This window comes from Pristiophorus japonicus, chromosome 19 (genome assembly GCF_044704955.1).
Source record: "Pristiophorus japonicus isolate sPriJap1 chromosome 19, sPriJap1.hap1, whole genome shotgun sequence".
NCBI lineage: Eukaryota > Metazoa > Chordata > Chondrichthyes > Pristiophoridae > Pristiophorus > Pristiophorus japonicus.
In genome coordinates this window covers 86405624-86420396 of record NC_091995.1, presented here as the reverse complement: position 1 = coordinate 86420396, position 14773 = coordinate 86405624, and the positions used below count along the sequence as shown (strand labels likewise).

Here is a 14773-nt window from a genome sequence, read left to right as displayed (position 1 = left end):
TGTCCGCGCCGACTGACCAAGAGCTATCCAGCCTAATCCCATTTTCCAGCTCTAGGTCCGTAGCCCTGTAGGTTACGGCATTTCAAGTGCACATCCAAGTACTTTTTAAATGTGGTGAGGGTTTCTGCCTCTACCACCCTTTCAGGCAGTGAGTTCCAGACCCCCACCACCCTCTGGGTGAAAATATTTACCCTCAAATCCCCTCTAAATCTCCTACCAATTACTTTAAATCTATGCCATCTAGTTGTTGACCCGTCTGCTAAGGGAAATGGGTCCTTCCTATCCACTCTATCTCGGCCCCTCATAATTTTATCCACCTCAATCAGGTCTGCCCTCAACTTCCTCTGTTCCAAAAGAAAACAACAATAAGGGCATTAAAAAGAAATTGTGTTATTTTTAATTTTCTTTGAACACTTTCATTTGATTAGTTGTAAAAAAATATTGAAGATTGGAATAAAAAGGCCGTTTGACTGACAGGCATCCAATCAGATTCTGTTAACTTTCCAATTGGCTGGGGCAAGGCAGGGTGTCGCGTGGATGGATCAATGGGGACTGTGCGATTGGCGGCGAGAGGTCATGTGATGAAACCTCCAAGAATGGACCCAAGTAGAGTAGGCAACCTCGAATACCTCTGAAACACTGACTTGATTTTTTAAATCTCCTCAGGGAACCACTATACATCAGGATTCTACATTCCTTCGTAGAACTGCATGAGTTTTCTGACCTCAACCTTGTGCAGGCATTAAGGTGAGAAATTCTGAGTGGGGTTGCCCATTGTTTCACTTCCTGCACAAAACGTTCAAACGGTTTTGTTTTCCCCCTCATGGATTTTCACAATTGCTTCCATTTATTTCTTTCACTTCAATTCCTGGTCTTATGTTTCATTTTCCCATTTATCCAACCACCCGACCCACTCACACTCTTTATCGGGGTGCAATTCCTATTGCTTCATAATATGTGACAACAAGGGAGAGTGGTACATAACGTTAAACTGTTAAAAGGTCACAAGGTAATTGTGGAGGAGGAAGGCCATTCGGCCCATCTTAATTCATCTATCCTGGGTGATCCCAAACTTCCCCGATTGCTTGTTGAATATATCCAGGTTTATCACCGCCATTTTTTCCAAATAAAAGTCTACCACTTTATGGAAGAAAAAAGATTGCATTTATAAAGCACCTTTCACAACCTCCGGATGACCAAATGTTTTACAATGAAGTACTTTTGGAGTGTAGTCACTGTGGGAAACGCGGCAGCCAATTTGCGCACATTAAGCTCCCACAAACAGCACTGTGATAATGACCAGGTAATCTGTTTTACTGATGTTGATTGAGAAATAAATATTGACCAGAACATCGGGGATAACTGCCCTGCTCTTCTTCAAAATACTGCCATGAGATCTTTTATGTCCACCTGAGAGGGCAGATGGGGCCTCGGTTCAACGTTTCATCCAAAAGACCGCACCTCCGACAGTGCAGCACTCCCTCAGCACTACACTGGAGTGTCAGCCTAGATTTCTGTGCTCAAGTCCCTGGAGTGGGACTTGGATGAGACATTAAACCGAGACCGCGTCTGCTCTCTCAAGTGAATGTAAAAGATTCCATGGCGCTATTTCGAAGAAGAGCACGGGGGTTGTCCCCAGTGTTCTGACCAATATTTATCCCTCAATCAACATAACAAAAAAACAGAATATCTGGTCATTATCACATTGCTGTTTGTGGGAGCTTGCTGTGCGCAAATTGGCTGCTACGTTTCCCACATCATCATCATAGGCAGTCCCTCGAAATCGAGGAAGACTTGCTTCCACTTTAAAAGTGAGCTCTCAGGTGACTGTACAGTCCAATGCAGGAATTACTGTCTCTGTAACAGGTGGGGCAGACAGTGGTTGAAGGAAAAGGGTGGGTGGGGAGTCTGGTTTGCCGCACGCTCCTTCCGCTGTCTGCGCTTGATTTCTGCATACGCTCGGCGACGAGACTCGAAGTGCTCAGCGCCCTCCCGGATGCTCTGCCCCACTTTGGGTGGTCTTTGGCCAGGGATTCCCAGGTGCTGATGGAGATGTTGCACTTTATCAAGGCGGTTTTGAGGGTGTCCTTAAGCGTTTCCTCTGTCCACCTGGGGCTCGCTTGACCACACTTGACCAGCTGCGGTGGGCAGGCCACATCATCCGTATGCCTGACACGAGACTCCCTAAGCAAGTGCTCTACTTGGAACTCCTACACGGCAAGCACGTTTCCCACATTACAACAGTGACTACACTCCAGAAATACTTCATTGGCTGTAAAGCGCTTTGAGACGTCCGGTGGTCGTGAAAGCTGCTATATAAATCCAAATCTTTCTTTTCACATTGCTCTAAGAAGCCGGAAGTGCTGAAAATGGAGTAATCATAGGGATGCTATAAAGGGTCCATTTCCTGCACTGAGCACGTTTGGGGTGACATAAGGGGCTCCAGAATTACTTCTGATCAGTACTGTGGACAATTCAAGAGTCTCCTTCACAGCACCTAATGTAATGATACTTACTTTCCTCAGCAGCACCATCTCTCATTTAACAGGCACATTGTGTACAGTTATTTCCCCCGTCCTAACCTCAGTATAAAACCTCATGTGCATCTCTGCCCAATACACCCAAGTACATATTTTCCCTAACTTGCAGGCAGTTTCTGTGGAGCTTCCGATTGCCGGGAGAAGCGCAGAAGATCGACAGAATGATGGAAGCTTTCGCCACACGGTATTGTCGGTGTAACAAGGACGTCTTTCAGTCAACTGGTAGGAAACAGTCATCTCTTTACTGACAACAACTTGTATTTATATAGCGCCTTTAGCGCCCCAAGCCGCTTCACAGGAGTGTTATGAGATTTTAAAAGTTTAACACCGAGCCGCATAAGTAGAAATTAGCGCAGGTTACTAAAAGCTCGGTCAAAGAGGTAGGTTTTAAGGAGCGTCTTGAAGGAGGAAAGAGAGGTAGAGAAGTTTAGGGAGGGAGTTCCAGAGCTTAGGGCCCAGGCAACAGAAGGCACGGCCACCAATGGTTGAGCGATTATAATCAGGGATGCTCAAAAGGGCAGAATTAGAGGAGTGCAGACAACTCGGGGGATTGTGGGGCTGGAGGAGATTACAGAGATAGGGAGGGATGAGGCCCTGGAGGGATTCGAAAATAAGGATGAGAATTTTGAAATCGAGGCATTGCTTAACCGGAAGCCAATGTAGGTCAGTGAGTACAGGGGGTGATGGGTGAGCGGGACTTGGTGCGAATTAGGACATGGGGCAGCCAAGTTTTGAATCACCTCTAGTTTACGTAGGGCAGAATGTGGGAGGCCAGCCAGGAGTGTGTTGGAATAGTCAGTCTAGAGGTAACAAAGGCATGAATGAGAGCTTCAGCAGCGGAGGAGCTGAGGCAAGGGGCAGAGACGATCATAATAACATTATGGCGAAGGTTGTACCTGCTGCGAGTTACCTATAGAGTATTAAAAATCTTGCACAGGGTGTGTACTTCCTGTCCACAAAACGTACTTCCTGTTGTCCTGATTTTTGGTCACAACTTTTATATCACTACTCAGTGTTGTTGTGTCAACGTTTCCCATTCAATTTTGCTATGTCAACTGTCACAATGTAGTTCCAAGCAGTGGCCACAGGTGGCTCTGTTGAGTAAATTTCTAAGATCTCACTCCCAATTCAGTCACCATCTTGTATAGAAAAAAAAACTTACGTTTGCTAATTGATCATGGCCATCACATAAACAGAGTGCAAGTCAACTGCTTGGAGTTATCATTGATTTTACTTAATTTCACGTAATTGCTTTACAAGGCTTGTGCAATTGTAAATGTACCTCAAGGGCTCACCAATTGCCTACCTTTCTTTGCAGATACCTGTTATGTTTTGTCCTTCGCGGTCATTATGTTGAACACAAGTTTACACAACCCAAATGTGAAGGAGAAACCAGTACTGGAGCGGTTTGTGGCAATGAATCGTGGGATTAACAATGGAGGAGACCTCCCACTGGAACTGCTCAGGGTAGGCGCTCACCAGTAACACACTGCTGGCAGTCTGAGTTTAATGGGCAATAACCTAAAATCACAAACAGGGGGCAGGGCAGGAGGAGGACATCGGAATAGCCCATTCAGCCTCTCAAGCGTGTTCTGCCATTTAATTAGATCATGGCTGATCTGTACCCTAACTCCATTTACCCACTGTGGACCCATATCCCTTAATATCCTTATCTACAATCTCAGTTTTGATATTTTCAATTGACCCCCTCAACCTCAACTGCTTTTTGGGGGAGAGAGTTCCAGATTCTCACTGCCCTTTGTGTGAAGAAGTGCTTCCTGACATCACCCCTGAACAGCCTGGCTCTAATTTGAAGGTTATGCCCCCTTGTTCTGGACTCCCCCTCCAGAGGAAATATCTTTCTCTATCTAACCTGTCAAATCCTTTAATCATCTTAAATTATTGGCAGGGACACGATGGGGTGAATGGCCTCCTTCTGAGTCGTAATTTTTTTGCTATGATAAACACCTCAATTAGATTACCCCTTAATCTTCTATACTCATCGGAATATAAACCTAGTCTATGCAACCTGTCCTAATAATTGATCTCTTTTAGCACCGGTATCATTCTCGTGAATCCTCAGGAGGGATATATTAGCCATGGAGGATTTGGCTGTACTCCTTCCAAGGCCAATATCCTCTTCCTGAGGTGCGGTGCCCATGGCTGAAGACAGTCGGTGGAATTTCAAGTCAAATTGAACCATCAGGCTATAATAATTTCAAAGATTCCCTTTTTGATTCTTCTGAACAGAATTTGTATGAAAGCATCAGGAGCGAGCCATTTAAAATCCCTGAGGATGACGGGAATGACCTAACGCACACATTTTTTAATCCAGACCGGGAAGGATGGCTTTCGAAACTGGGTATGTTTTTAAAAAATTAGTTCATGGGACGTGGACGTCACTGGCAAGGCCGGCATTTATTGCCCGAAGTGATTATCTGCACAAACATTTTCGTATCCTTCTGCGCATGCGCACTGAGGTCTGGCCGCACATGCGCAGCACCCCACGGGTTGTGGCTGCAGGGCAGCATGGGCCGCGTTTTGTTCAGCTCCGTGGGACAAGGCCCGTGAGATGTTTGGATCAAAAGGGGAGAGAGGGAGGTGGATCGGAGTGAGGGGGAGAGAGACTGGGGGAGGGGGAGGGGGAGGTCGGAGGGGGAAAGAGAGGGGGAAAGGGAGAGACTGGGGAAGAGAGATCAGAGGGGGAGAGGGAGAGAGAGAGGGGGAATTGGAGAGAGAGGGGGGAGAGGGAGAGACAGGGAGAGAGGGTGAGGGGGAAGAGAGAGATGGGAGGTCGGAGACAGAGGGAGGGAGGGAGATCAGAGGGAGGGAGAGGGGGATTGGAGGGAGAGGGTGGAGCGGAGTGAGAATGAGGGGGGAGCGGAGGGAGAGAAAGAGGGGGATTGGAGGGAGAGAGGAAGGATCAGAGGAAGAGGAGGATTGGAAGGAGAGAGAGGGAATTGGAGGGAGCGAGAGGAGGATTGGAGGGAGAGGGGTAAGGAGGGAGAAAGAGAGAGGGGGGATCGGAGGGAGGGAGAGAGAGGGGGGATAGAACGGAGGGAGAGGGGATCGGTGAGAGAGGGATCAGAGAGAGAAGGAGATTGGATGGAGAGATCGGTGGGAGGGAGGGGGAATCAGAGGGAGAGAGGGGGGATTGACGGGAGGGAGAGAGAGGGATTGGGGGGGGGGAAGAGGAGGTCAGGAACTCGGTGTGGGGTGAGGTAAAGAGTATAGAGTGCACAGTGAGGATGGCGGAAGAGCATAATCCAGGTCTAAAGCGGGGGTTGAGAGTGAGAACGATGATGTCTGGATGAAGTCCGGAAGTCACGACACTATATCCAATAAACCTGTTAACAATCCGTGACTCACACAATGCTCCATCAATGGCGGGGAGGGGTCAGGAACTTGTTGGGTTGGGTGGGGGCGGGTGGGGGGAAGAAGGACATGAATCCGTGGGGGAGGATTGGAGGAGCTCAGGAACTTGGGCTGGGGGAGGAGGTAAGGAACTTGGTGGGAGAAGGTCTTAACCCGTGAGAGTGAGCCCTGTCTATTCCAAGTGAGCTCTGGTCTATCTGGAGTCGGCAGTCAGAATGGCTCGAATTACACTTTGCAAAGAGAAACTGCTGAGTGTGTCCTAACCTCCAAGGGGACCAATCAGCAACCAGAACTTGTCATCAATGGCCCAATCAGAGCTTTAGATGTTGCAAATTAACATGTCCTTTATTGCCCATCCCTGTTTGCCCTTGAGAAGGTGGATACAGAGAGAATGTTTCCACTTGTGGGGAAGAGCATAACTTGAGGTCATCAATATAAGATAGTCACCCAGAAATCCAACAGGGAATTCAGAAGAAACTTCTTTACCCAAAGAGCGGTGAAGGTGTGGAACTTGCTACCCCAGGAAGTGGTTGAGGCGAGTAGAATAGATGCATTTAAGGGGAGGTTAGACAAGCATATGAGGGAGAAGGGAATAGAGGGTGATGCTGACAGAGTTAAATGAGGAAAGACAGGAGGCAGCTCAAGTGGAGCATAAATGCCGGCATGGACTGGTTGGGCCGAATGGCCTGATTCTGGGCATTATATCCTCTGTAAAGGTGGCAGCCATTTTGAACATTGAGGCATTGATGGACCGGGAGCCAGTAGGTCAATGAGCACAGGGATGATGGGTGGATGGGACTTGGTGTGATTTAGAATAAGGACAGCTGAGTTTTGGATGGGGTGGAGTTTATCGCGAGTGGAGGGTGGGAGGTGGGCCAGAAGTGCATTGGAGTAGCTGAGCCTGGAGCTAACGAAGGGTTTCAGCAGCAGACGGGCTGAGACGGGGACGAAGACAGAATTACCATGCGTGCTGTAGATGGTGTAAGACAAGCTCATACTTTCAGTGTTGGAGAAGTGCCATGGTGCTGGAAGAAGAGCATCAACCAATCAGGCCTCAGCCACTGGCTTTGCCCTCCATCTTGGTGATCTGTTCCAGCCAATTAGAGGGATAAAATCAGCTGTGTGATTACACCTCAAGGTGTCGCCCCGCGTAATGCGTCTCCCACTATCTTTACAGGGGGTCGAGTGAAGACATGGAAGCGCCGGTGGTTCATTTTGACAGACAACTGCCTGTATTATTTTGAGTATACAACCGTAAGTTATTTTCCATTCATAGTCATCGAATAGCACAGAAAAGAGCCATTCGGCCCATCGAGTCTTCCCCGGCTGTTTCGAAGAACAATTCAGTCAGTCCCACTCCCCTGCTCTTTCCCCAAATCCCTGCAATGTTTCTCCACCGAGTATTTATCCAATTCCGCATTGAATCTGTACCACCACCCTCTCAGGCAGTGTATTCCAAATCCTGACCACTCGCTGCATAAAGAGATTTTTCCTCATGTCGCCTCTGGTTCTTTTGCCAATCACCTTAAATCTGTGTCCTCTGGTTATCGATCCTACACTCATTTGAAACAGTTTCTCTTTATTTACTCTATCCAAACCCTTTATGATTTTGAACACCTTTATCAAATCTCCTCTTAACCTTCTCTGCTCCAAAGAGAACAACCCCAGCTATCTAGGTAACTGGAATCCCTCATCCCTAAGTCAGTTTGTAAAGGAAAATGTGGGCGTGAGTTGCTTTTTCCCCAATCCCCCCCCCCCATGAGGGGAATTCTTCCATCCTTCCCTGCGCCTGGTTCCTTGGGGGTAGGCGAGAGGGTGGAGAGGCATTAAATTCAGGTACCCTGAGTTGCTGCCATACACCTCCTAATGATCAACAGCAGCATTGCATTTTAGAGACCTGAAAGACTAGCATTAATATAGCACCTTTCATGACCACCGGACGTCCCAAAGCGTTTTACAGCCAATGAAGTACCTTTTGAAGTGTAGTCACTGTTGTAATGTGGGAAACGCAGCAGCCAGTTTGCGCAGGGCAAGTTCACACAAACAGCAATGTGATAATGACCAGAGAATCTGTTTTAGTGATTGAGGGATAAAAACTGGTTGTTAAAATCAGATCTGCAAGGTGCTAAATAAATGCAAGTTCCTACTTTTTTGTATAAAAAATATGTATAACTCCCCCTGCTCCTCTTTGAAATAGTGGCCGTGGGATCTTTTACGTCCACCTGAGAGAGCAGGCGGGGCCTCGGTTTAACGTCTCATCTGAAAGTGCAGCGCTCCCTCAGCACTGCACTGGGAGTGCCAGCCTAGATTTTGTGTTCAGGTCTCTGGAGTGCGACTCGAACCCACAACCTGCTGACTCAGAGGTGTGAGTGCTAGCAAGTGAGCTAAGGTTGACGACACTGTCCTCAGCTCACACAGGATGTGGCTACCTAACTGGGAAAACAAATACTGTTCTTAAGCAAAACATAAAGTTCCTAAGACAGACACTTATAAACAAAGACACTGTTTTGTTTCACAGGATAAAGAACCCAGAGGTATTATTCCATTAGAAAATTTGTGCGTGAAAGTCGCAGAAGATTCCAGAAAATTGGTATGTGGTAAAACAAGTTTCTAGATGTTCGTAAAGTCGATTAGATTTCCTGGAGTGCATAAGGGATGGTTTTCTAGACCAATATGTCGAGGAACCAACTAGGGGGAAGGCCATCTTAGACTGGGTGTTGTGTAATGAGAGAGGATTAATTAGCAATCTCATTGTGCGAGGCCCCTTGGGGAAGAGTGACCATAATATGGTGGAATTCTGCATTAGGATGGAGAATGAAACAGTTAATTCAGAGACCATGGTCCAGAACTTAAAGAAGGGTAACTTTGAAGGTATGAGGCATGAATTGGCTAAGATAGATTGGCTAATGATACTTAAGGGGTTGACTGTGGATGGGCAATGGCAGACATTTAGAGACCGCATGGATGAATTACAACAATTGTACATTCCTGTCTGTCGTAAAAATAAAAAAGGGAAGGTGGCTCAACCGTGGCTATCAAGGGAAATCAGGGATAGTATTAAAGCCAAGGAAATGGCATACAAATTGGCCAGAAATAGCAGCGAACCTGGGGACTGGGAGAAATTTAGAACTCAGCAGAGGAGGACAAAGGGTTTGATTAGGGCAGGGAAAATAGAGTACGAGAAGAAGCTTGCAGGGAACATTAAAGCGGATTGCAAAAGTTTCTATAGGTATGTAAAGAGAAAAAGGTTAGTAAAGACAAACGTAGGTCCTCTGCAGTCAGAATCAGGGGAAGTCATAACGGGGAACAAAGAAATGGCAGACCAATTGAACAAGTACTTTGGTTCAGTATTCACTAAGGAGGACACAAACAACCTTCCGGATATAAAAGTGGTCAGAGGGTCTAGTAAGGAGGAGGAACTGAGGGAAATCTTTATTAGTCGGGAAATTGTGTTGGGGAAATTGATGGGATTGAAGGCCGATAAATCCCCAGGGCCTGATGGACTGCATCCCAGAGTACTTAAGGAGGTGGCCTTGGAAATAGCGAATGCATTGACAGTCATTTTCCAACATTCCATTGACTCTGGATCAGTTCCTATCGAGTGGAGGGTAGCCAATGTAACCCCACTTTTTAAAAAAGGAGGGAGAGAGAAAGCAGGGAATTATAGACCGGTCAGCCTGACCTCAGTAGTGGGTAAAATGATGGAATCAATTATTAAGGATGTCATAGCAGCGCATTTGGAAAATGGTGACATGATAGGTCCAAGTCAGCATGGATTTGTAAAAGGGAGATCATGCTTGACAAATCTTCTGGAATTTTTTGAGGATGTTTCCAATAAAGTGGACAAAGGAGTACCAGTTGATGTGGTATATTTGGACTTTCAGAAGGCTTTCGACAAGGTCCCACACAGGAGATTAATGTGCAAAGTTAAAGCACCTGGGATTGGGGGTAGTGTGCTGACGTGGATTGAGAACTGGTTGTCAGACAGGAAGCAAAGAGTAGGAGTAAATGGGTACTTTTCGGAATGGCAGGCAGTGACTAGTGGGGTACCGCAGGGTTCTGTGTTGGGGCCCCAGTTGTTTACATTGTACATTAATGATTTAGACGAGGGGATTAAATGTAGTATCTCCAAATTTGCGGATGACACTAAGTTGGGTGGCAGTGTGAGCTGCGAGGAGGATGCTATGAGGCTGCAGAGTGACTTGGATAGGTTAGGTGAGTGGGCAAATGCGTGGCAGATGAAGTATAATGTGGATAAATGTGAGGTTATCCACTTTGGTGGTAAAAACAGAGAGACAGACTATTATCTGAATGGTGACAGATTAGGAAAAGGGAAGGTGCAACGAGACCTGGGTGTCATGGTACATCAGTCATTGAAGGTTGGCATGCAGGTACAGCAGGCGGTTAAGAAAGCAAATGGCATATTGGCCTTCATAGCGAGGGGATTTGAGTACAGGGGCAGGGAGGTGTTGCTACAGTTGTACAGGGCCTTGGTGAGGCCACACCTGGAGTATTGTGTACAGTTTTGGTCTCCTAACTTGAGGAAGGACATTCTTGCTATTGAGGGAGTGCAGCGAAGATTCACCAGACTGATTCCCGGGATGGTGGGACTGACCTATCAAGAAAGACTGGATCAACTGTGCTTGTATTCACTGGAGTTCAGAAGAGTGAGAGGGGACCTCATAGAAACGTTTAAAATTCTGACGGGTTTGGACAGGTTGGATGCAGGAAGAATGTTCCCAATGTTGGGGAAGTCCAGAACCAGAGGTCACAGTCTAAGGATAAGGGGTAAGCCATTTAGGACCGAGATAAGGAGAAACTTCTTCACCCAGAGAGTGGTGAACCTGTGGAATTCTCTACCACAGAAAGTAGTTGAGGCCAATTCACTAAATATATTCAAAAGGGAGTTAGATGAAGTCCTTACAACTCGGGGGATCAAGGGGTATGGCGTGAAAGCAGGAGGGGGGTACTGAAGTTGCATGTTCAGCCATGAACTCATTGAATGGCGGTGCAGGCTAGAAGGGCTGAATGGCCTGCTCCTGCACCTATTTTCTATGTTTCTATGTTTCTATGTTTCTTTACCAGAACCTCAAAAACGTGCAACTCCTTACCAGCAAACATGAGCTACTCCCACAGATACAACATTAAATCCGTCTCTTTTTTCCCAGTGCCAGAATTGTAGATCCATTAAAAAAAAGCTGCGTCGGTAATTCTACAAGGGTTGCCAACTTTGGTTTAATGTATTCCTGGAGCTTTCATCACAGGGCCTCCCGTCTCCAACCCCAGACCTCTCCCCATGCCCAAACAGCCTTTTCTCCCATCTCCAGTAGTTACAACTAATAAATAAAAGTATTCAGAGAAAATCAACCCCCTCCTCCCCCAATTTTCTAGTGCCACTTATGATTTTTCTCCCAGGTGGCTTGCGACAATGTCCAGGAGATTAATCTTCAATTCCTGGAGACTCCAGGGCAATCCTGAAGTGTTGGCAACCCTAAATTCACCATTGGGATAAGGAAGCAGGAGCTAGCAGTATAAATATAAGAACATGAGAATTAGGAGCAGGAGTAGGCCATATGGCCCCTCGAGCCTGCTCTGCCTTTCAATAAGATCATGGCTGATCATTGACCTCAACTCCACTTTCCCGCCCGATCTCCATATCCCTTGATTCCACTAGTCCAAATCTATCTATCTCAGCCTTGAATATACTCAGAGACTCAGCATCCACAGCCCTCTGGGGCAGAGAATTCCAAAGCTTTACAACCCTCTGAGTGAAGAAATTCCTCCTCATCTCGTTCTTAAGTGGCCGACACCTTATCCTGAGACTGTGCCCCCTGGTCCTAGACACTCCAGCCAGGGGGATACAACCTCTCAGCATTTACCCTGTCAAACTCCCTCAGAATCTTGCATGTTTCAATGAGATCGCCTGTAGCATTTGGTGGTGGGATCATGCTGGAGGTGGCTGAAAGGGCGGGGCTGTGTTTGTTGCTTCAGGACTAGATGGTGGTCAGACCCGGATGACCGATGCCACAGTGCCACCAGTGGTGGGAGGACTACATATCAGGTGTTACCGTTACACTTTAAGAATAAGCTCTCAGGGTTTACCGAGATGACAGAAGGTGGATACAGAGATAGGGAGGGGTGAAGGGGCTGGAGGAGGTTACAGGGATAGGGAGGGGTGTAGGGGCTGCAGGAGGTTACAGGGATAGGGAGGGGTGTCGTGGCCGGAGTAGGTTCCAGGGATAGGGATGGGTGTAGGGCTCGAAGTTACAGAGATAGGGAGGGGTGTAGAGGTGGAGGAGGTTACAGAAATAGGGAGGGGTGTAGGGGCTGGAGGAGGTTACAGAGATAGGGAGGGGTGTAGAGCTGGAGGAGGTTACAGAGATAGGGAGGGGGCTGGAGGACATTACAGAGATAGGGAGGGGTGTAGAGGCTGGAGGAGGTTACAGAGATCGGGAGTGGTATCGGGGCTGGAGTTGGTTGCAGAGAAAGGGAGAGGTGTAGGGGCTGGAGGAGGTTACAGAGATCGGGAGGGGTGTAGGGGCTGAAGGTGGATACAGAGATAGGGAGGGGTGTATGGGCTGGAGGAGGTTACAGAGATAGGGAGGGGTTGTGGGGCTGGAGGATGTTACAGAGAAAGGGAGGGGTGTAGGGGCTGGAGGAGGTTACAGAGATAGGGAGGGGTGTAGGGGCTCGAGGAGGTTACAGAGTTATGGATGGGGTGTAGGTGCTGAAGGTGTTTACAGAGATAGGGAGGGGTGCAGGGGCTGGAGGAGGTTACTGAGATAAGGAGGGCAGTAGGGGCTGGAGGAGGTTACAGAGATAGGGAGGGTAGTAGGGGCTGGAGGAGGTTACTGAGATAAGGAGGGCAGTAGGGGCTGGAGGAGGTTACAGAGATAGGGAGGGTAGTAAGGGCTGGAGGAGGTTACAGAGACAGATAGGGGTGTAGGGGCTGGAGGAGTTTACAGAGATCGGCAAGGTTGTTGGGGCTGGAGGAGGTTGCAGAGATAGGGAGGGGTGTAGGGTCTGGAGGGTGTTACAGAGATAGGGAGAGGTATAGGGGCTCGAGGAGGTTGCAGAGATCAGGAGGGGTGTAGGGCTGGAGGAGGTTACAGAGTTAGGGAGGGGCATAGGGGCTGGAGGAGGTTACAGATTTAGGGAGGGGTATAGGGGCTGGAGGAGGTTACAGAGATAGGAAGGGGTGTAGGGGCTGGAGGTGGTTACAGAGATAGGGAGCGGTGTAGGGGCTGAAGGAGGTTACAGTGATAGGGAGGGGTGTAGGGGCTGAAGGAGGTTACAGAGATAGGGAGGGGTGTCGGGGCTGGAGGAGGTTACAGAGATAGGGAGGGGTGTCGGGGCTAGAGGAGGTTACAGAGATATGGAGAGGTATAGGGGCTGAAGGTGGTTACAGAGACGGGGAGGGGTGTAGGGGCTGGAGGAGGTTACAGAGATAGGGAGGGCAATCGGTGCTGGAGGGGGTTACAGTGATAGGGAGGGGTGTAGGGTCTGGAGGAGGTTACAGAGATAGGGAGGGGTGTATGGGCTGGAGGACGTTACAGAGATAAGGAGGGGTGGAGGGGCTGGAGGAGCTTACAGAGATAGGGAGGGGTGTAGGGGCTGGAGGAGGTTACAGAGATAGGGAGGGTGTCGTGGCTGGAGGAGATTGCAGAGATCGGGAGGAGTTTAACGGCTGGAGGAGGTTACAGAGATAGGGAAGGGTGTAGGGGCTGTAGCGGGTTACAGAGTCAGGGAGGGGTGTAGGGCTGGGGGAGGTTACAGAGATAGGGAGTGGGCTGGAGGGTGTTGCAGAGATAGTGAGGGGTGTAGGGGCTGGATGAGGTTGCAGAGATTGGGAGGGGTGTAGGGCTGGAGGGTGTTACAGAGATAGGGAGGGGTGTAGGGGCTGGAGGCAGTTACAGAGACAGTGAGAGGTGTAGGGGCTGGAGGAGGTTACAGAGATAGGGAGGTTTATAGGGGCTGGGGGAGGTTACAGAGATAGGGAGGGGTGCAGGGGCTGAAGATGGTTACAGAGATGGGGAGGGGTATAGGGGCTGGAGGAGGTTACAGAGATAGGAAGGGGTGTAGGGGCTGGAGGTGGTTACAGAGATAGGGCGGGGTGTAGGGGCTTGAGGTGGTTACAGAGATAGGGAGCGGTGTAGGGGCTGGAGGAGGTTACAGAGATAGGGAGGGTTATAGGGGCTGGGGGAGGTTACAGAGATAGGGAGGGGTGTAGGGTCTGGTGGAGGAAGTTACAGAGATAGGGAGGGGTGTAGGGTCTAGAGGAGGTTACAGAGATAGGGAGGGGTGTAGGGGTTGGAGGAGGTTACAGAGATAGGGAGGGATGTAGGGGCTGGAGGAGGTTACAGAGATATGGAGAGGTGCAGGGGCTGAAGGTGGTTACGGAGACGGGAAGGGGTGTAGGGGCTGGATGAGGTTACAGAGATAGGGAGGGCAATCGGTGCTGGAGGGGGTTACAGTGATAGGGAGTGGTGTAGGGTCTGGAGGAGGTTACAGAGATAGGGAGGGGTGTATGGGCTGGAGGATGTTACAGAGATGAGGAGGGGTGGAGGGGCTGGAGGAGCTTACAGAGATAGGGAGGGGTGTAGGGGCTGGAGGAGGTTACAGAGATAGGGAGGGTGTCGTGGCTGGAGGAGATTGCAGAGATCGGGAGGAGTTTAACGGCTGGAGGAGGTTACAGAGATAGGGAGGGGTGTAGGGGCTGTAGCGGGTTACAGAGTCAGGGAGGGGTATAGGGCTGGGGGAGGTTACAGAGACAGTGAGAGGTGTAGGGGCTGGAGGAGGTTACAGAGATAGGGAGGTTTATAGGGGCTGGGGGAGGTTACAGAGATAGGGTGCGGTGT

General features: G+C 48.9%; 1 protein-coding gene across 1 annotated transcript in view; it reads left to right on the top strand.

Annotated features, from left to right (window-relative positions):
• The window catches only part of LOC139230514 (cytohesin-1-like), a 96121-nt gene that overhangs the window by 69537 nt on the left and 11811 nt on the right, over window positions 1–14773 (top strand). The window contains exons 6-11 of the mRNA XM_070862344.1: window positions 667–747; window positions 2650–2762; window positions 3859–4007; window positions 4791–4902; window positions 7093–7169; window positions 8434–8505. Coding sequence (XP_070718445.1) covers window positions 667–747; window positions 2650–2762; window positions 3859–4007; window positions 4791–4902; window positions 7093–7169; window positions 8434–8505 — 604 coding nt within the window. The remainder of the gene's footprint in view (window positions 1–666; window positions 748–2649; window positions 2763–3858; window positions 4008–4790; window positions 4903–7092; window positions 7170–8433; window positions 8506–14773) is intronic.